This window comes from Phlebotomus argentipes, unplaced genomic scaffold, assembly GCF_947086385.1.
Source record: "Phlebotomus argentipes unplaced genomic scaffold, Phlebotomus argentipes genome assembly scaffold_18, whole genome shotgun sequence".
Classification (NCBI taxonomy): Eukaryota; Metazoa; Arthropoda; class Insecta; order Diptera; family Psychodidae; genus Phlebotomus; species Phlebotomus argentipes.
In genome coordinates this window covers 5,951,343-5,970,343 of record NW_026776177.1, presented here as the reverse complement: position 1 = coordinate 5,970,343, position 19,001 = coordinate 5,951,343, and the positions used below count along the sequence as shown (strand labels likewise).

The 19,001-nt window shown below is 40.8% G+C and overlaps 4 protein-coding genes across 6 annotated transcripts; 3 read left to right on the top strand and 1 right to left on the bottom strand.

Moving 5' to 3' along the window:
• Positions 1 to 12: 12 nt before the first annotated feature.
• LOC132261245 (protein LLP homolog) lies at positions 13 to 630 on the top strand. Its single transcript, XM_059759962.1, has 2 exons — positions 13 to 268; positions 327 to 630. Exons 1-2 carry the CDS (start codon positions 98 to 100, stop codon positions 606 to 608), a joined length of 453 nt encoding a protein of 150 aa, XP_059615945.1. The 5' UTR covers positions 13 to 97; the 3' UTR covers positions 609 to 630.
• Positions 631 to 727: 97 nt separating this feature from the next.
• On the top strand, positions 728 to 2,477 carry LOC132259909 (small ribosomal subunit protein uS7). The gene is made up of 4 exons (XM_059757725.1): positions 728 to 837; positions 1,196 to 1,598; positions 1,823 to 2,038; positions 2,316 to 2,477. The coding sequence occupies exons 2-4, from the start codon at positions 1,200 to 1,202 to the stop codon at positions 2,382 to 2,384; spliced, it is 684 nt and encodes a 227-aa protein (XP_059613708.1). The 5' UTR covers positions 728 to 837; positions 1,196 to 1,199; the 3' UTR covers positions 2,385 to 2,477.
• Positions 2,478 to 4,553: 2,076 nt separating this feature from the next.
• LOC132259246 (tumor protein p53-inducible nuclear protein 2) lies at positions 4,554 to 15,813 on the top strand. Of its 3 annotated transcripts, none has more exons than XM_059756804.1 (5): positions 4,554 to 4,785; positions 13,112 to 13,955; positions 14,019 to 14,139; positions 14,480 to 14,569; positions 15,378 to 15,813. In XM_059756804.1, the coding sequence occupies exons 2-5, from the start codon at positions 13,510 to 13,512 to the stop codon at positions 15,531 to 15,533; spliced, it is 813 nt and encodes a 270-aa protein (XP_059612787.1). In that variant the 5' UTR covers positions 4,554 to 4,785; positions 13,112 to 13,509; the 3' UTR covers positions 15,534 to 15,813. The 3 variants fall into 3 exon arrangements, with proteins under 3 accessions (XP_059612787.1, XP_059612789.1, XP_059612788.1); XM_059756805.1 differs by lacking the exon at positions 4,554 to 4,785 and adding an exon at positions 10,151 to 10,247; XM_059756806.1 differs by lacking the exon at positions 14,480 to 14,569.
• Positions 15,789 to 18,910, bottom strand: LOC132259243 (geranylgeranyl transferase type-2 subunit alpha). The gene is made up of 2 exons (XM_059756801.1): positions 18,723 to 18,910; positions 15,789 to 18,652 (listed from the first exon to the last, which is right to left on the bottom strand). Exons 1-2 carry the CDS (start codon positions 18,723 to 18,725, stop codon positions 17,159 to 17,161), a joined length of 1,497 nt encoding a protein of 498 aa, XP_059612784.1. The 5' UTR covers positions 18,726 to 18,910; the 3' UTR covers positions 15,789 to 17,158.
• Between the last annotated feature and the right edge of the window lie 91 nt (positions 18,911 to 19,001).

Sequence of the window (19,001 nt, the reverse complement as noted above, 5' to 3'; positions counted from 1 at the left end):
CTCGATGATGTCCCACTTCGTCTAAACATCAAAGTGCACGTGTTTACATTTGCACAGAGGGATATTCTTTACCTGAATTTTCACACAAAAGTGCACAATGGGAAGGAAGAAGCGCGCACAGAATAATAATGTGAAGCGTGAGAGGTTTGCCGTGAAGGAATTGGCGAGATTGAAAAAGTGCCTTGGGTTGATTGACGAGAAAGGGAATGAGATTTCCAAGGAAGTGAAGAAGATTGCCACAGTGACCGATGCAAAAGCCATAAAACAGGTAAATATGCCACAAATCATCTTGCTTAGTGCTGTCTAATAATTATTTTGGGTTACAGAAAGCTGAGGAAAGAATGCTGGTGGATGGAGAGGAAGCGTCGTCGTCGAAGAAGAAGCTGAAGACTGTGAAAGTAGTCAATGAAAAGACAGAAGTTGAGCATGTTTACAACGCCAAGACGATGAAGGATCAATTCGGAAATTATCCTGTGTGGTACAAGCGAAGAAATGAGAAGAGAAAGAAGAAATTGAAGGGAAAAGACGATGGTGGAAAGTCCAGGAAAAATCGTCGCCGGAATCTATTCACAGTCACTGATCCATACAAGAACCTCGAGTATGAATAAAAGAGCATTGAATTACAAAGAATGGAAGCAATATTTTCAATTTTCTAGTTATAATTCTGGAAAATCGCAGAGAATTTATTAGTAAAAATGCCTACAACTGGTCGAAAAGTGGGCATTTTAGGCGAAAGTGTGGCGGAAATGGTGCTGTCAGTTGGACGCGCTGTCATCGGTCTTTCCGTCGGACGCCATTTGTGTGGTTGCTCTGCAAGAACGTAATTTAAGGAAATTTGTAAGTATTTACAGTTCGCACATAATTAAATTTTGTGAAATCAGGAAGATCGAAGTGCATTGTTGACGTGGAAGTTAAAGATTCAGTGATAAATGTTGAGAACTTGTGGGAAATTACGATTGTTTTTATGCCTCTTGGAGTGCAATCACACGTGTCATATTTTCATCTAAAAATCAAGTTTATTTGTAAATTTCCCATAAAATATTCTCAATTGAGAGTTATTGTGTGTCGTTGATTGTATTTGCTTTGATTCTGAGTTGTTTTTGAGTGATTTTCAAGGAATTCTCAGAGCATATGTCAACATAACCTGTAATCTTAAGTCGTCTCACTTTTCCCCTGTTTTCTCTCTCTTTTCCAGCACCATGAGTGAAGTGGCTGAGCCGCAGCAGTTCGAGCAATTCGAGGAGACTCCACCGGAGACCCCTGCCATGCAGGTGGAGGAGCACACGGTGGTGGCGCAGCCGGCTGAGCTTCCGGACATCAAGCTGTTTGGGCGCTGGAGTTGCGACGATGTCCACGTGTCCGACATGTCCCTCCAGGACTACATTGCCGTGAAGGAGAAGTACGCGAGGTACCTGCCCCACTCGGCAGGACGCTATGCTGCGAAGCGCTTCAGGAAGGCCCAGTGCCCCATTGTCGAGCGTCTCACCAACTCGCTGATGATGAAAGGACGCAACAATGGCAAGAAACTCATGGCTGTGCGCATTGTGAAGCACGCCTTCGAGATCATTCATCTGCTCACCGGAGAGAATCCGCTGCAGGTGAGTTGTGAAGTCCATGGCCACGAAATTAGGCAACGTCCTGTCTCTATAGCACTCTGCTGCCCAAAAAATAGGCAGAGAGCATCAACAAGGACGAGAGGAATGGATCCTGTTTCACTTTCGGCCCTGTTAATAATGCCAGAGGGCTGAAATAAAAGAGTGATCGACAGATTATGCTCCTAACATTTGACTAAATTTCCTAATGAATGTTGAATTTTTCGCAGATTCTTGTCACTGCCATCATCAACTGTGGCCCTCGTGAAGATTCCACACGTATTGGACGCGCTGGAACCGTTCGTCGCCAGGCTGTCGACGTCTCTCCACTGCGTCGCGTGAACCAGGCCATCTGGTTGCTCTGCACTGGAGCCCGCGAGGCTGCTTTCCGGAATATCAAGTCCATTGCTGAGTGTTTGGCTGACGAGCTCATCAACGCTGAGAAGGTGAATTTATCATTTGCTCTAGAAATCTCCCATTGCAAGTCCTTTCAAAATGCTGAATTACTTTATATATTCGCACTGGTGGTTCAGTTTCGCTTATGGACAAGAACAAATCCTTTAGACATATCCTTGTGTCAGTGTGATTAAAAGCCAAGATACAGTGGAAAATTTAGGAACAATAATTTCCTCATCAACGCTCTCATGAGAGCCAAAAAGAAAAGCCCCCGATATAGAAGTGATCTAAATGTGTGTTTGTTTGTTTTCTTCTTTTTTCTAACAGGGTTCATCCAACTCGTATGCGATCAAGAAGAAGGACGAACTGGAGCGAGTCGCCAAATCTAACAGATAAGAATATTACACTTACAACGGATTTGTTGTAATGTAAAATGGAAGAAATTCGTGAATAAAAGAAGAGAGCTCACGTTTCCATTGAAAAGAGCAACTGCATTTTGGACATTAACGCTTAAGTTGTCGATGATTTCCATTTTACAGAGGAACAAATGCAACCTTTTTTCTTTCTTTTTCTGAACATTTCGAAAGCGCGCGAGAGGGATAATAATTATGGCCAGTGAATTGAGAGAGAGAGAGGGAGAGAGTGGGCAGGAGACAAAAGAGTGAAAAGAGCAAATGTTGACGATACAGATTTTTGATTGATGCCACGAGTTGTGTGCATGCTTTGAAAAGCTCTTTGGACAATTGATGCGAATTGAAGTATATCTCTAGTGGGCATCGCGCGACTTGAAAAAGAACAGAATATTCCACATTTTCTAACATTAACTCTTCGCAAGCTATTCAATCTCTCTCTTCATTCTTTCTGTGTGTGTGTGCGTGCTTTGTTTTTTTCAAAACAAGTCGCGATGAATGATAAAAGTCAGCATAATTTAATATTAGAGTAGGAAGACGGAGACAAAAAAAAACGAGCACAGAGAGCGAGAGAGAGATTTCGAATGCAAATGAAGACCCTTTTCAGTCCAGCAATTTTGATATTTGCCGCTTTGAGACTATTTTGCTTGCTGTTGCTCCAAAATGAAAATAGTGGCACAAAAGTCATTGTCTGCTGTTCGCTGGACTGTTTTGTGAGATGTGGCTTCGCCTCGTGCGGGAATGTATTGGTTGGGTACTTGTGATTGAAAATGATACCATTTTGTCCAGGTTGAGTAACTCTTTGCAGAAAGATTCTCTGCTGAAGACGAGTTAACTAGCTCAACATACCTAGCTATTCATGAACCGCGAATATCTCTGCCCTAATCTTTTTTTTTTTTACTTTTTGTACCTACACTGTGTTTTGTGGAATTATTGCGTTGGGTTTTCTTTTGGGAAATTCTGCAATGAAATTGGGGACGGATGAATTTGATTTGAGCAATTCTCAGTCACACAAAATATGTAAAAATGTGTTATATTGGTTTAACACACGTCATTGCTAATCGGAGTCACACATGTAAGACTCAAAATGGCGATTCACTATAAATTCAAATGTGTTAAACCATTTTCATTCGCCTAAATGTGTTATATGGTTTCATTGAATGTGTAAAACACAAAATAACAGATGGGAATCTGCAAATATCTTGCAAAAATGGATCAATCTATCATTGTAACTCTCATTTTAGGGCATAAACATAAAATATACTTGCAGTAAATTCTTTTTATCGTAGATTTACTAAATATTTACTTGAATTTTCACCATTTTTCCTCTCTTACACATATTGGTGTCGCTTGAAACTCTAAAACATTGTTTTAGCGACAATAACACGGGCTGTTTTTTCTTATTAATTTCAAATGTTAAACTTTACATGTTTGAAGTTTAACATGTGTTACTGAGAATTACTCCATAAGTCTTTAGTGTTAAAATTCAGATTCACACAGTTATAAAACAAATTGAGACTTATGTTTGAATACTTACGTTTGAATATAATATTGCTGTTATTAAATAAGGTTTCTTTTGTCAACATTTTTAGTTCTGTAACTACTCAAAGTGCACAGACACACCTTTGAGGTTTCAGTGTATTGTAGTAATAGGTAAATAATTAGCAAGTCTAATATGGGATTCGAAATTGCCTATCTTTCTCCTAAAGCCAATCGATATCTCGCGTACATTTGTGGAAGAGTTACTGAGCTTGGCAGCATATTTTTATTGGGGAGGAGAGAAGTCATGACAAAGAGAGAGCATCATTTGGTTGTATTCCTGCTATTTAGTCGTGTCGTGGTCGTCGGGTGTTTTTGTTTTGTATTGGAAAAAGGGAAACTATTGCCATGCAGCATATGTCGAATGCCGCTGTAGGGAGAGGAATGGGGCTTATGCTATATTTCTCTTTGTGTCCCATCTAAGGGATCTGGCAAAATTGAGAGAAGGCAATGAGACCCTACTGTACGCTTGCGTGTGTTTGTACGCACAGAGAGGTGACGGTGGTGTGTTCTCCTCGTGATGTAAATGACGGTTGAGTGTATGCGCAATTGTGAGTTAGGGACAGTGAGTGGTGTTGGTGTGTGTTGGAGCTTCTTCGCTCTGGGCTGGCCAAGTGCAGAGAGGAGATGGCAATGTTAGTCAGCTGAAAGCGCGTCCCGAATCTAGTTCGATCGTTGTTTCCATATATACAAGATACAAAAAAATTTTACTTATTTAGAAACACACAGAGTGAGGAGAGGCATAATAAGGCACAAATTTATTTATCCAGAGAGAAGTGTGTTGTTGTTGAAAGATATTTTCGTGTGCTGTGTGCGCGCTCAAGAGCTGCGGGGAAGAGATTTGACGAGTAAGCCCAAATTTACTACTCTAATTTTTTTTCACTGTACTCGGGGCTCCGATGCTCCTCCTCTCCTTTTTCCCCGGGACACCCGAGCACGGGTCGAGGGAAAATTGCACGTATGAGTGGGAAAAATCCGACGCCATCTTGCTTCAATTGCATAATACAGGGCAACATTGAGCGCAAATTGAGCTGTAGATAGGCAAATTCCACGCAATGGGATCCTGGACGGAATCACGGGTTCCGTGCTGGGGGGATCAATAAGGAGAGGTGTGCTATGGCGAATGTGTGTGAGGGTGCGAGTGGGAGAGAGAGAGAGCGACTGAGTCAGTTCTTTGCTTGGAAGGTTAGATTGTTTCAGGTAATTTGTGACCTTTGGAGCTGAAATTCTTGCTATCTGATGAGGAGTCATTTTTGGGTGGGTAAGACAGCAAATCCCGCGGGAGCTGGGCAATTTGAAGAGTTGGGAGAGAATTTATTGTCTAAATTGCAACTTGACATTTAATCAGCTGATGACGCTATTCTGCCTCCAAAGTAGCCGAGCAAATCTGTGTGTTGAGGCACACAAAACCTGGGGAGTGAGATCTGAGAGTGTTCAAGGTCTCGTTTGGTTTTTGTTTTTATTTATACTAAATAACGTCTATGGGTTTTTATTTTTGGCACGAAATCACGGAAAATTTTGCCATTTGCTCTTGAAAAAGGCAAAGTATGAGGAGACAAGGGAGGAGAGAGAGAGTGGGAAACCCTTTTTCCTTGACTTTGACGTGAGAGAGGCACACGGTTTGGGTGAAGAATTACTGTCCTGGTCGCGACTCTGCAGGAGGTCGTGTGGGTTCAGGAGAAGAGCGACACAGAGAGAGAGAGTCAGTTTTTGAGGGGGTGAGATGATATTTTATTTTCGTATCATGACAGAATTTTTACGTGTTCGCAAAAGTCTGTATGGTTATGCAATTGAATGAGTGAAAATTGTGGTAAGTGAGGAAAATGTTCAAGGAAAAGCCTAGAGAGTTGATGGATAAAAAGCGAACAAAGAAGTGGTTTTTTTTTGTTTTTGTTTCCATCTCAAGCTTATGCTCTGTGCATATGCACTCACACATAAACAAAGGCAGTTCAATTGGGAGCATAAATAATTTTGTGATGTGTTGAAGTGTTCGAAAGAAAGAGATGGAGAGAGAGAGAGAGTGAGTGAGAGAGGTTATATTGGATAAATGTGGGACAAATTGTGGATGTAATTTACACTCCCCACAAAAATACAGCGTGATGTGCGAAAGTGGTTTAACTCGTTGATCAGCTGAAGCGTCATATGCAGCTGACTCTGCTTGTGTATTCTGCTCATGACAAATGTTGCCTATTAAATTCATAATTTTCATCACATTAAGACTCAAACGTTGTGACACTATCCGTGCCTGGCATTTTTTTTCCATGTTGGCCACAGCGGAGGTTCAAAGTTCATATGAGAAATCTTCTCCGCGCTGCTTCTCTAGGCAAGAGAGAGGAGAGAGGGAGTGGCGAAGCAAGAGGCGAAGAGCTTATGCTTCGCCTCTTGTGCGCATAAACATATGTATATGGTGATCATCTGGGCGCACATACATACAAAGGAGATGTAAAAAACGGTTCGCGAGAGTGTGGTGGTGGTGGGGAGAAGATTGGAAGAATGGCAGAGTGTGAGAAACTTAAGAATGGTTATTCTCAAAGAACAGAGAATGAGCGCAACATTGAGAAATCCTCCGAGAAGCGAGAAATTGTACCTCTCTACCTTCCGCAAAAGGGCAGTGATGAGACAAAGCTCTGTACACACTTGCTCTCATGGCTGGCCTCTGAAGAAGAGAGACTGTAGTCCTCTCGGTGTCCTTCAATTCCTCAGGGCATTACGCGCGCTTTGGTTCTTCTTTGTCTCTCCCACCCAAAGAGGCGCGCGCGTTCTGACTCGCAAAGAGACACGCCAAGTTGCACAACACGATGAAATTGTTTTTCTTGGAAATTTTCACCAATTCACAGGGAGGTGCAAAGAAGGTAATTTGAAATAATTGTAACGCTAAAATTAAGAGGTGGGAAGCAATTGTTGCTCAATTGTTTGGATCAGCTGAAATGTGGCATTATCGCATGCTTCTCAACCTTGATTTTGAACTGTACCCGATGGAGGTGAGACATTTTTAGCCTGATGCGCTCTCTCACTTTGACGTGATTCTGGCTCACGAACATCTCTCTCTCTCTCCCACCATCTCTTTGAGTTTCGAGAGCCAAATGGGTTTAGAAGTGAAATCACGACTTTTCCTCCATTAAAATTGAGCCTCTTTACCCATGGCCAAGGCTTTAATTGTCCAACAAATAGGCGGCGCTTGCAGATAGGTGGAGTTTAAAAGAGAAAAAGAAGTCCTTTGAATTAGATTTTTACCACATTTAATATAGTTTGTTGTAATTTAACGTACAGCAAAAATATGTAGACATACTTTACTCAAAATGTTTTAAATTGCTAAAGCAAAAGGAAGAAAATCCACATTGATCTATTTAGTTTGACCCACAGTGAGAGAAGGCAATTCAGGTGTAAAATTGTCTCGCATTTTCTCAGCAATTGCACACAAGAGCCGTGTGGAAAAGAAATGCAAAAGGAAAACTCGTATCAATTGTATTAATGAGAGTCTTCTAACTGTGAAATGCCATGATGCAGTGATGGTCGCGCGGTGGAGAAAAAAGAGACCACTGATGACTCAACATTAGCTCTATTGAGTTTAATTGCATCTGTAATTTACAGGCAATTTATGTATCTCTCCATGATATTTCCATAGCGTCCAAACGTAATTGCGCCATGGTGTTGGTGGAAATGTTCTCAAGTGATATTTGGGAAGTGTATTTCGTGCAAAGTCTCAAGGTTGCTCATTTGTTTGGGTATCAGTGTGCGTGATAAGGCAGGAATAAATGGCATTTTCCATCCTCAAGTTTCGATCCAACAACTCTTAAGACACCGCACAGTGTCAACTCCGGGCCACGAGCATGATGCAATTGATAGAGGAGGGATTGTAAATTTAGCTGTAGCGATAGCGCATTTTCTTTGTGACAGACAGTCAGTCTAAACAGTTTATCAGCTGTTTCCACCACAAGCCATTGAAATGCGCGATTCTAAACCCCCTCTTGAATCAAGCTCGAAGCACTCAGACAGTCATTTGTGAGTCACAGGGTCACAAAGTCGGTTGCCATTCGTATTGTTCTTGCAGCAGAAAAAATATGAAAAAAATGTTGTTTTCATCGGCCAAATATTCTCTTAATTGTTTCTGCCACTTCAGAGTCTTTCCTCAGCAACAACTGCAATGACATTACATAAGCTTTTGTTCGATATAAAATTGCAATTTCTCCTCGAATGTATCTGGTGTGTGCGATTGGAGTAAATTGAAGGGAAAACATGTGTGATTTTTCACGGAGGTGCGGCAATGTGTATCAAAGAGAAGTTGCATTTTCACTATACATTTGTATACCTCATGAACAATTGGCATGATGTTGTTGGTGATTGATTGGAAGTGAGAGTTTGGTGAGTTGCTTAGTTAGAGAGAGAGAGAGAGAAAAGGAAATTCACTCGACAAATAAGACAATGTGACGAATTGGAGAAGGAATTGCATACAATTAGAGAGGGTAATATTGCAATAACTGCAACTCTGGCATACTTTTCATTCAATAAAATCATGGAAAAATGACTGATTGATGGCAATTTGCAGAGAGAAATTCACCATCATGATTTTTACATTGGGGTGACTTGTAAGTCATTTCTGGGATATCAATTTGCGCTCTTCAAAAGCATTTTAAAATCATTAATTTTAATACCCCGAGAGAGAGAGAGAGAGATCCTAATTGAATTTACACTCTTCCTCTATGATGTCAGTGTGAAAGAAGGTCTATTTATAGGAGAATCTCTTTGAGAGTGTATTAATTGGTGGGCATAAGCCAAAAATAATTGTGAAACGCTATGTTGATGGCTGAGATTAGACGCAAGACGACGCGAAGGTTCTCCTTCGCGCAGGTGAACATCAGTGTGAAAATTTATCAAGTTCAGGCGTGAATGAATGGTTAAAGGTTGCCGTTTGTTGTTTTTCATATTTTTTTTCCCCACCTCTCTATTGATGATTTTTCTATTGCTTCATTAGAAAATGTGACGAAATTCTATACAGAGTTGCTAATGGTTTAGATTGTCTATTTACCTGAGATCTTTCATCTATGTTGTCGAGAAGATATTCAACTCTGATTACTTGAAAATTAATAATTAATTTCACATTGAAGTGAATTTTCACATGCATTTCATATTATATATATTTTTTGTGTCTAAGGAAACGCATGCATGAGTGTAATTGTGAGTTTCCACTAAGACAATATACGAAGACGATGTGTTTGGCTAGTTTACAGAGGCCTTTTCTCCTTGCGTTACTCTAATTGTGCTGTATTATTTACAATTTAGCATACCAAACGTTGTTGCATTCGTCTTACTTTGCATTGCTCCTCATCTAATTCACTCTGCAACTATAGTCATTCTTTCTTCCCTCCCACACACAGTTGAGAAAAATTGCCCTCTCGCGATGTGGTTAATTTAAATTGTGCGTATTTAATTGTAAATTGCGTAAAAAATTATGAATGCGTAAGAGGGGAAAAAAGACTTGCTAATGAGTGCTCTTGGATTGCGCGCGCGTAAAGGGCATGAATAGACAATCAACCTTCGGCTGTGTGAATGATTAATAAAACTGAATTCTCAACTCATATCACACCACAAATCAAAATAAGAAGAAGAAGGGGGGGGGGGGGTTTCGCAACAAATTGCCGCTCGTCTTTACGGCGCGCGACATCAAAAAGCCATCAGATCGACAAGTATTTTTAATGCTTTTTCCTTCCCAATCAGCGCAATTTACGCACGAGGTGGGAAAGTGTGTGTATATAGAAGTTATATTTTTCTCGCGTAGAGTGTGAGGGAAATTCCAAGAAAAGCCCCCCACCCACCGCCTCGGTGTAGATGAGGAAAAAATAGAAGAGAGCTCCTCAGGCGTGTGTAAACAAAACATGTGATTTTACGCAGTAGTGAGTGTTTGTGTGGATGAAACAGCTGATTTTTCTTTGGCACTTTGGCTGTTTTTGCGCCATTTCACATATTTTCCATTCTCACTACAAGCCAAAAGCATCAGCAGATACTCAATTCTCAACAAATATTATGTGTGTGGCTTATTTATCGCCACTGGGATTAAGTTGCGCGTCGCATGAGTCTTTCAAAGGCCACACGACGAATATCAGTTGATATTCAGTCGTTCTGGAAGGAAGAACAGAAAACCTGAGAAAGAGTTTGAAAGTCAAACTTTTGTGTATATTTTCAAGAGAGAGAGAGAGAGAGAGACTCTGCAAAGAGAGAGTGAAATTGTGTATAAAAATTGCATCATTTGACAACTGAAAAATATAAATCTTCAATCCGTCCATGCAGTAAATTTTTATATCACTAGAGAGAGGTAAATTATCTTGTATTTTATCACATCAGTATTTAGATAATGGCAAATGAACAAAATATGTTGCAATCCTTGCAAATTGTTGTGAAATCGCCAAGAATTCGATCAATTCTCTCTCACTGTTTTCTGTCGTGAGAATATTGTGTGAATGTTGTTGTTTCTTCACGAAGCACTGATAAAGTTTACAACAGAGGGGAAAAAAAAGATGTGTTTTTGTGCTCCACTAAACAATGTCTCATTTTCTCATCCGTATCGTGAGTGGTTGGTGATAAAGCGAGAGTGGAAAAATATGAGCGAGAAAATACTTCACACTATTAAATGCGATTAATTCGTTATCAGAAATTAATAAGTAAACATTTGCTGTGTCTCCCAAAAATCACACTATTACGGAATGTTAGGCAAAAAGGGGTGAAAGGGAATGTGGCGTGATAAAATTTTCCAGGGATAAATATGATGGAGCACCTCTTGAAGTGTGATAATATCAAGAGTGGCGGACAGGAACTCCTCTATCATGTGGTCAATGGACTTTTGTGTGTTTCCACTTCTTGTCAACTCTCTCTGGGTTCACTTGAAAAAATTCGTAAACAACTCTAACGCTATCGCCAGACGCTATGGCGTTGTTAATGATACTCACAATCGCGCGTGTGTTTTTCCCCAAAATTTATAACACTATTAGAACAAGGGGCAGAGCAGACCATTTGACCAGAGATACTGAATATTGGTAACTCTAAATTTACTCTATCTCGTGTGGTTGGAATTAATCATTTCTAGAGGACTTTTTTCTGGTGCATTTCATCTAACTTTATGTGCCAATGTTTACTCAAAACTGCCACTCTTCTCTCTTGTACTAATCACATGATTCGCATGATTCAATAAGATTCAACTTGATCATCATGGGAAATTTTGGCTCTTGTTGTTTATGTCTCTGTTTCGGATGAGATATGAGAGATAAAGTCTGAAAATATGATATGAATGCTTGCAAAGGGTTAATTCAAGCCTGTATTTCGACATTGGCGGCCAAAAAAGTGTTGGTGTGCTAAACCAAGGGGGAGATAATAAGGCTAAACAGTGTACAAAATAAAATTTGCAACGGTGAATAAGAAATTTAACAAGTTCTCGATGAGTATTTTTGTAGAAAAAACTATTTAATTTGACTTTTCTGGATAATTTTTCGATCATAACCTAAAAAACGACATTAGGAAACTTCAAAATATACAAATTTTTTATTGTCAAGTATTACAATTCTCTTATAAGCTTCAAAATTGATAATTTTAAATCAATATTTGGTGAAAGAAACTCTAAAAATTGATATTTTTCAAACCTAAACCACATTTTTGTGGTTATGTTTATCTTTCGTGCAATTTGAACGTTTTTGAGAAGGCAAAAACACCAAAATCGTGTTCTTTATTTTATGAAAATGCTTAATTCTGACAATAATTATGATTTTTGGAAGAAGGTTTTGGCTTTCATATATCACAAAACCTAAAAAAATTACTCTGATGAATTTTTGATGAACTCCTACTTCTTAAGTACTAAGTACTTCTGCTTAACTGTACACCACTTCTGACTGTAATATCTTCCCCTTGCGCTAAACTACAGCATCGCGCGCGCAGACAAAGGAAATTCCTATTTATATCCCTATTTGGCAATGTCTCATCCATTCAATCATGTTTTGAGTGAATGAAAAATGGTCTGAAGACACACAGTCTTGAGCACTTGAATAAATATAATTCAGCACTGGAAAATAAACCGCGCATTTACTCTGGCAGAGCTATTTTTGCATGAATAAGATGATTATGTTGTGTGGAGTCGCGGTGACAAAAAGACAACTGTGCGCATTGAATAGAGATAAAAGAAGGGAAGAAAAAATATATCAGAGCAATTTGAGCTGGCAGAGCGATACTGAACAAAGTGGCTTTAATTGCGCAATAAATGCACTGAATTGGGTACCGAGAACAGCAGGCAGAAAACATCATCAATCGCTGATTTATCGCTGATTTTTGGGGAGAAAAATATCCCGCCCGAGATTGCAGTTCGATTGACTTTGAGGCGCGAGTGGGTTAAAAATAGCCCTCTGAAATATATGGGGAAATTCTTAATGACTCTTTATCCCGTGTACACACGCGGTGTTTGTGTTGTGTTGTATATGCAAATAAAAAGTGGACGTTTCATCATGCTTGAGAGACGGAGGAGAGTTAATTTTGGGGCAATCAAATTTATGGTGAACTCTGTGCAGTCTTTTTTTAATCTCTGTTGTGTGATTTTTATATTTTTCTGTGGACTTTTTTGCGCCTGAAATTGTGTTCTATTCTAACTTCTTGCTCATGCAGTTCACCTTCAAAAGTCTCTCGCTTTGTCCCAAAATCCATTCAACTCTGGCTGCAAGTTTGCTGGTCTGGCTGTGGCTGTGGCGGGGGTCAGATTGCTGAGGGTGTTCCAGAGTGTTGATCGGGAGGCTCTTTGTGTGCCTCTATTTCGCGGATGGAATTATGGCATCGTCGGAGAAAGCAATAAATTTCGCGTTTGTGTGATTACTGAGCGTGTCCAATTGCATTGTGTACACAAGTGTTGTGTTCTTGTTGGGCATATCTTTTTTTTTGTGTACAATTGTGCCGAAGTTTCTCTTTTTTCTGCCTCTGTCGGACATTTTGGGGACATCTCTCTCTCTCTCTGCTGTCCAGAGGGATGTCCCCACTTCTCCTTGCGCGATATTAGGTCATTATTTGCCACGACACTGTTCGACAACCTCATGCTGCAGACGTGCTGATAATGCCGGGGATATCTTGGAAGAAGGAGACGAGGAGAGAGAGCTTGAGGGAGATGCAAATGTGTCAGTATTATAAATGGTTTTGTCTCTTTGTTTCCAGAAAAACCTGATAAACGGCTGTTGATAACGAACAATACAACACTACAAATCTTTATCGCATACATTTTTCTTAAAATATTTAACAAATATTAAGGGGCAATTGGTGAGGCATCGTCGCGTGAGGACTGTATTTAATAATTTTTTTGGGGAGAGAAACTACTGTGAAGGTGACCTACATTGAATTTCTCTGAGCTACAAGACTGAGGGTTGCATTCTGAAGATTTGGTGGATTGAATTTGCTTTTCTGTGATCTCGAGAGAGCTGCAAAGAAGACACACAGTCAACACAAGACTTTGCCAATAACAAGAAGAAAAAGAAAAAGAACAGCCCAATCTCGACACACCGCCCAGGACAAAAGCGCACGAAAAGTCTCGAGAGAAAGTCGGGATTCACTGTATAATGTTCAATACATTGGCATCGTATTTGTTGGGAAATTCGATCAGTAGCAGCAGCACTTGTGGGACGAAAAAGGAGCAAGAGGAGAAGCACGACAATCGAACTGGAGACGCGGATTCACCGTCAGCTGATCAACACAATCTACTGCACACCGTTGCTGACGACGATTACGACGACTGGCTCTTGGTGGAGCGTGACAACATTGCCGAGGACGACGTCAGCCTCCCGCGCACGGATTCTGAGGAGGAGTTGCCCATTGTTGAGATAAAGAACAGCCCACTGGTGACCAAGGCGCGCCACAATCGCCATGCCGAGCCGCCGAATGTTGTGGGTCTCACTTCCATGGAGGAGTCCTGGTTCGTGACGCCTCCGTCCTGCTTCACGGGCACCCAGGGACCCATTCACATGGAGACGTCGCCTCTCGAGAATCTCCTGATTGAGCACCCGAGGTGAGTTTGTGGCGCTCCTGTGGGATTCTCCCTTGACTTAACACTTGTGTTTATTTTGGGCAGCATGTCTGTGTACCACAGCATCCGGGGCCCTTCTCAGCCCATTGAGAACGACATGGTCGTGCTGAACTACGAGGCCGAGGAGAATCAACCCCATCCGGCCGACGAGAGGATCGTCAATCATGTAAGCCAACACTTTGTCTTATCTCTCATCCTCCATCCACCCCAAATCATTCATCACTCTCTCATTTTCTGGTTTGCATGCTTTGGTTTTCTCGCTCCCGCCCTGTGTCTCTTCTCCCCCCATTCTACCCTCCCAATGAATTGGCATTGAGAATTGGAGAAGCTTGAGAAAATTGTCAAGGGGAGACACTGTCTCTAGGCGCACTAAAAAGAACAAAAAAAAAAGAAGAAAAACCTCTCCCACGCCATAAGTCCTGCTTTTGCTTGCTCGAATTTTGCCGGTTGAGGAATGAATTGCTCATTGCCGGACGAGACACTATCACTTGTATCTTCATTTGCAGACAACTCGAGTCACGGCCAGGGTCAGACGCTCGGCTGGCGTTGTGTCGTTGGAGGAGAAGCAGGGCTATTTGTATCGCATTGCTCAAATGGTAATTTCGACTTCAAATATCCTCTCTACCTTTTTTTCCCTCCCCCTTGAATGTGTTTCTCTGAATCCTCTCCAATTCTAACATACCACACGCTGGACACACTTCATTCTCTGGAATTTTTGGCATGCTTGTCACTCTCTGTGTGTGTAACTTGGGCCAAAATCTCCATTTCACAACCAAAAATACATTTTATTTTTGTAGTAAAAACTCCCACTTTTAGGATATTTGGGAAGTTCTTTTGAGTTGCATTACAACATATCCATTGGTATGATCCAATAAATCAATCACTTGGTCATAATTTAAGAGAAAATCATACTCATCTCTTCAAGTGTTTGATGTTTTGTGATTATATTTAGACATTTAGCTGTAGAGGGAATCGGAAGAGGCCTGACATTCAAGTGGGTGGAATATCAGAGATAATCAATAGAATCTTTGGAAGTATAGAAGAACTTCTAGTTTCACAGCAAAATTTGCAATACTCTGAATATTGTTTGATGTTCTTCCCATCTTGAATCTCTTGTAAGTTGAGTAAATTCAAAAACATTGATCGATTTTGATTATCTTGAGATATTGTGTAATTCTTTATAAAGAAAAGTACTACTTGACTAACATTTGGCCCAAAAGTGAGCATTTCAAAATTTAAATTGCATTTTTAGTGGGTTTTGAGAGATAATCAACATCGGGACAATGCAAAAGCAATGAAAACTGAAGATATATTGATCCACATTCACAGTCTTTTTTTTCACTTTGGTTAGGTTTGAATTGAGCACAAATTAAATGTAAATTGTTCTGATTCTGTGTCTTGTAGAGTCACGAGAAGAATATACGCCAGAAGTTGTGTCGGAATGCACTGATCAGATCCAACAAGACCAATGAGGTGAACGCCAAGAATGGCCGCCAGAAGCGCTCGGACAAGCAACACTCTAAGAATGCCAGTCGCGCCAACAATAATCGCAAGTGCTAAACTGGCACATGACGAAAGCAAATGGCTTTGGACTCAAATGGTTTGGACCACTGGCGATTATTCCCCGGACTCTGGAGAGAGAGGGAGAAAGAAAGAGAGAGAATCAGGGCGCGAACACTTCCCAAAATTTCTCCTTCTCTCCCAGTTTTGATCTCTCTTAAAGCAAAGCACACACATTTATATACAAAATATTGCAAAGAGAGAAGGAACGTTTCTTCGTAGATTGTCGTGTCTATCGGTATAAATATTATTAAAAAGAAGAAGAAGAGAAAAAAAAAAATTGGCGAATGAGATTTGTGTTCAATGAAAAAAGAGAGAAAAAAAGCAAGAAAAATCAGTAATATTAGTGGGAGGAGAGAGGCGTTTTAATTCGAAAAAAAAATGTTAACACAATTTGTTAATCACATTTGGAAAAATCAGAGCATAATTGCATAAGATTTGTCGTGTCATAATTGAAGTGGAGTTGTAAGGCATTATGAAGAAGAAGAGAGAGAAAAAAATGAAGAAAAATGCGAGGTGGAGAGTAAAAAAAAAAGCATAAAAACCTGATAAAATTTGCAAAAAATTCATATTGTTATGATAAGAATAATAACATTTGTGAAACTGATGAATTTTCTTCTCTCACAAGTGAACTTTTACTCCCGTTTTTGCAAAAATTGGGTAAAATGCACACACACTATCATTGAGTTTCAATTGATAAGGAATCTTTCTTTTTTTCTTTGTGTATATATTTAAAGAAATCTTCTCGACAAATACTAAAAAATTATAGATTTTTAACAAATTAACTAGACGTGCGGTGATTCTTAGAATGCACACAATAATTAAATTAAAATTTCTTATAGTAATAAAAAAAAAGTCCAGCAGCTGAGTTTTTTCACCCTCAATCCGCAATGCTGTTAAGGAAGTACACCCCTCCCGTATTTTGTGTAAATAATTTTTTAGTGAGAGTCGTTTAATCGAGAGGAGTGAGAAAAAAAAAGCTGTCATTGTTTAGAATCTTAGTGACAAGAAAATATCACTTCCCTTCTCCACCCTCTCGCGCCGCCCCCTCTTTACAATGAAGAGTAAATAATAGTTTTTAGCGTTCAATTGTGAAGAGAGATCACCCATTTGAATCCCCCCCCCCTGCCCATAGTGATGAATGTTGAATTATATATAGATGACATAAAAGGAATAATTATGTGAATTTTAACAAAGAAAGTGTCTGAATGTTCTTGCAGAGGAGAAAGAAAAAATGTTCTCAGCATGAAGATAATGAAATCAATTCTGCGTATAGATGTGTAAAATGTATAAAAGTGGTATTTATATTGCGTAATGGAAGAAAGAGAGCATTGACAAAGAAAAATGCGCGGTATGCACGAGAAAAAGGCAAAAAAAAAAAAGTGAAAATGAATGGAAAAATGCGAAAAAACATCATCTTTGATTTATTTATAGTTGGATAAACAATCTTGTAATTTTAAATACTTGTCTCTTTACTGTAAATCTTCTTATTAATTGAAATAGAGGAGCAAAAAAAAGGACAAAAAATACACACAAAAAATTTTACGAGAAAGCAATTTTTATTCCTACAAAAAAAAAACATCAATTCTTGGGTCCCGTTGAAGAAAAGAAAAAATACAGAATTTCTAATCCACTAAGATTGTGATGTCGCGAAGCTTTCCACGCAGCGCCTCGACGGCTTCCTGACTCACTCGATTATCCTTCAAATTGATCACCTTGCAGTTCTGCAGAGCCACGAGTTTGGCCAAATTCTTGTCCGTGAGCTGATTTCCCTCCAAGTTCACTTCAGTCGCCACACTCATGAACTGTTCATAGGGAATTGTGGTGATCCTGATGGCGGATAAATCGATGGGAGCGTCAAAGTCACCCTCTTCAATCCACTTCTCGATAACCTGCTCAGCAGCCCACTTGCTGGCCAAATCATCGTAGTATCCACTGCGCAGAGTGTCCACAAGTTGGAGTTTCCTCAGGAATTCCAGTGCTCTGGCATGGTAAGCCTTCCTGTCAATGGCTCTCATGAGCAGGGCAGCAGTCAAGAGCGTCCATTTGCTGTCCGGCTCGAACTCCAGCAGTTGATTGCAAGAGTCTAATTGCTCCTTCAGATGATCCAACACAACAGACCCGAAAATGTGACCGAATTTCGGAAGCTTCACACCCACAAACACCTTTCCAACACTCTTAATCTCCATTCTGTATTCCTTCTGGGCGTCATCCGTGAACACCAGCTCATTCCCGGGATTCTCTGTCTGCTGCCGCGTCCATGTGGTGTCATAAACACTCCCAGACGCTGATTTCCAGCCGGAGATACCTCCGGACAACTGGCAGTTGTGCAGATTGACTGCCTTCGTGAAGGCCACAGTGGCGAAGTCGTCCTGTTGGCGATAAGCAGCCAAATCCAGAGGCAATTCCGAGTGTCCCAGAAGCCATCGTTGGTAAAACCAGGCACTGCTGTCCTTTGGGTCTGTAAATGCTGCCGTCAGGACGAGTTCCAACTCACTGCGCAGCTTCTCCTCGCTGATGGGCCGCTCGTGATCAGTCTCGTGTGGAAAGAGTCCGGGCAGGAGCTTGCTGCGGTAGTGCCAGGAGGAGTAATTGGAGAAATTGTGTTGGATCTTCTGTGTGCAGAATGCCAACTCGCTCTCTGGTGTCGCTCCCGCCTTTCCAGCCACATAGCGACGGTAGTTCCAGCAGAGGAAATTCCTCTCGTCCAACTTGAGATATCTCGTGCACAATTCCAATTCGCGCTTCCAATCGGGATCCGGACGAGTCTCCAGAATCCAGCCACGATGATGCCATGCACCGTAAGATTTTGGATTCACCTGCAGACACTGCTCAGTGAAGAGCAGATCACCTTTGTGGAGGTCCTTCAATTCCTCCTCGCCAAGACTTTCTCTCATCACTTGAAAACACTCCTTGCGGATATTCCACAGCGTGTAAATGTCAGGATTACTGCTCAACAGCTTCCTAGTGAGTTCTAGCATTTCCTTGTCCAGCTCATTGGCTGTCCTCTTCTCCTGAATCCTCGCCATAGCCTCCTTGTATGCCTTCAGCTTCTCCTGCTGCTCCACCTTCTTCCGGGCAGCCTCCTCCTCAGTCGTCCTCACTTTCAGGCGTCCGTGCTGTTAAGAGAAACCAAACCTCGTTGGAATCTGTTGGCCAGAACATCCCTGAATAATCACCCCAACTCACCATGGCTCTTTATCCCGATGAAAATCCCAATTCTTCAGCTGCAGAGATTAGTGGGTTGTCAAAACACATGAGTCATGGGAAACCCTTCAACGACGGAGCTGGGAATCGCGAACCTCATCTCCCCCACCCCCCAAAATGCCACTTCCTGGGCCAAAATGAAAAGCCTCTCATCGCCAAGATGTACTCCTAAACGTGATTTATTGTTTAAAATACTTCAGTATTCCTCCGCCGTGGCGAATTACATACAAACTAGGAGTGATCTTGAGCCAAATAGTGCAC

Bases quoted from the DNA above. Each gene is read 5' to 3' on its own strand.
- LOC132261245 (XM_059759962.1), top strand. From the start codon at position 98: ATGGGAAGGAAGAAGCGCGCACAGAATAATAATGTGAAGCGTGAGAGG. The intron at 269-326 runs GTAAATATGCCA...TTTGGGTTACAG, and splicing joins ATGCAAAAGCCATAAAACAG to AAAGCTGAGGAAAGAATGCT.
- LOC132259909 (XM_059757725.1), top strand. From the start codon at position 1,200: ATGAGTGAAGTGGCTGAGCCGCAGCAGTTCGAGCAATTCGAGGAGACT. The intron at 1,599-1,822 runs GTGAGTTGTGAA...AATTTTTCGCAG, and splicing joins CCGGAGAGAATCCGCTGCAG to ATTCTTGTCACTGCCATCAT. The intron at 2,039-2,315 runs GTGAATTTATCA...TTTTTCTAACAG, and splicing joins AGCTCATCAACGCTGAGAAG to GGTTCATCCAACTCGTATGC.
- LOC132259246 (XM_059756804.1), top strand. From the start codon at position 13,510: ATGTTCAATACATTGGCATCGTATTTGTTGGGAAATTCGATCAGTAGC. The intron at 13,956-14,018 runs GTGAGTTTGTGG...TATTTTGGGCAG, and splicing joins CTCCTGATTGAGCACCCGAG to CATGTCTGTGTACCACAGCA. The intron at 14,140-14,479 runs GTAAGCCAACAC...CTTCATTTGCAG, and splicing joins ACGAGAGGATCGTCAATCAT to ACAACTCGAGTCACGGCCAG.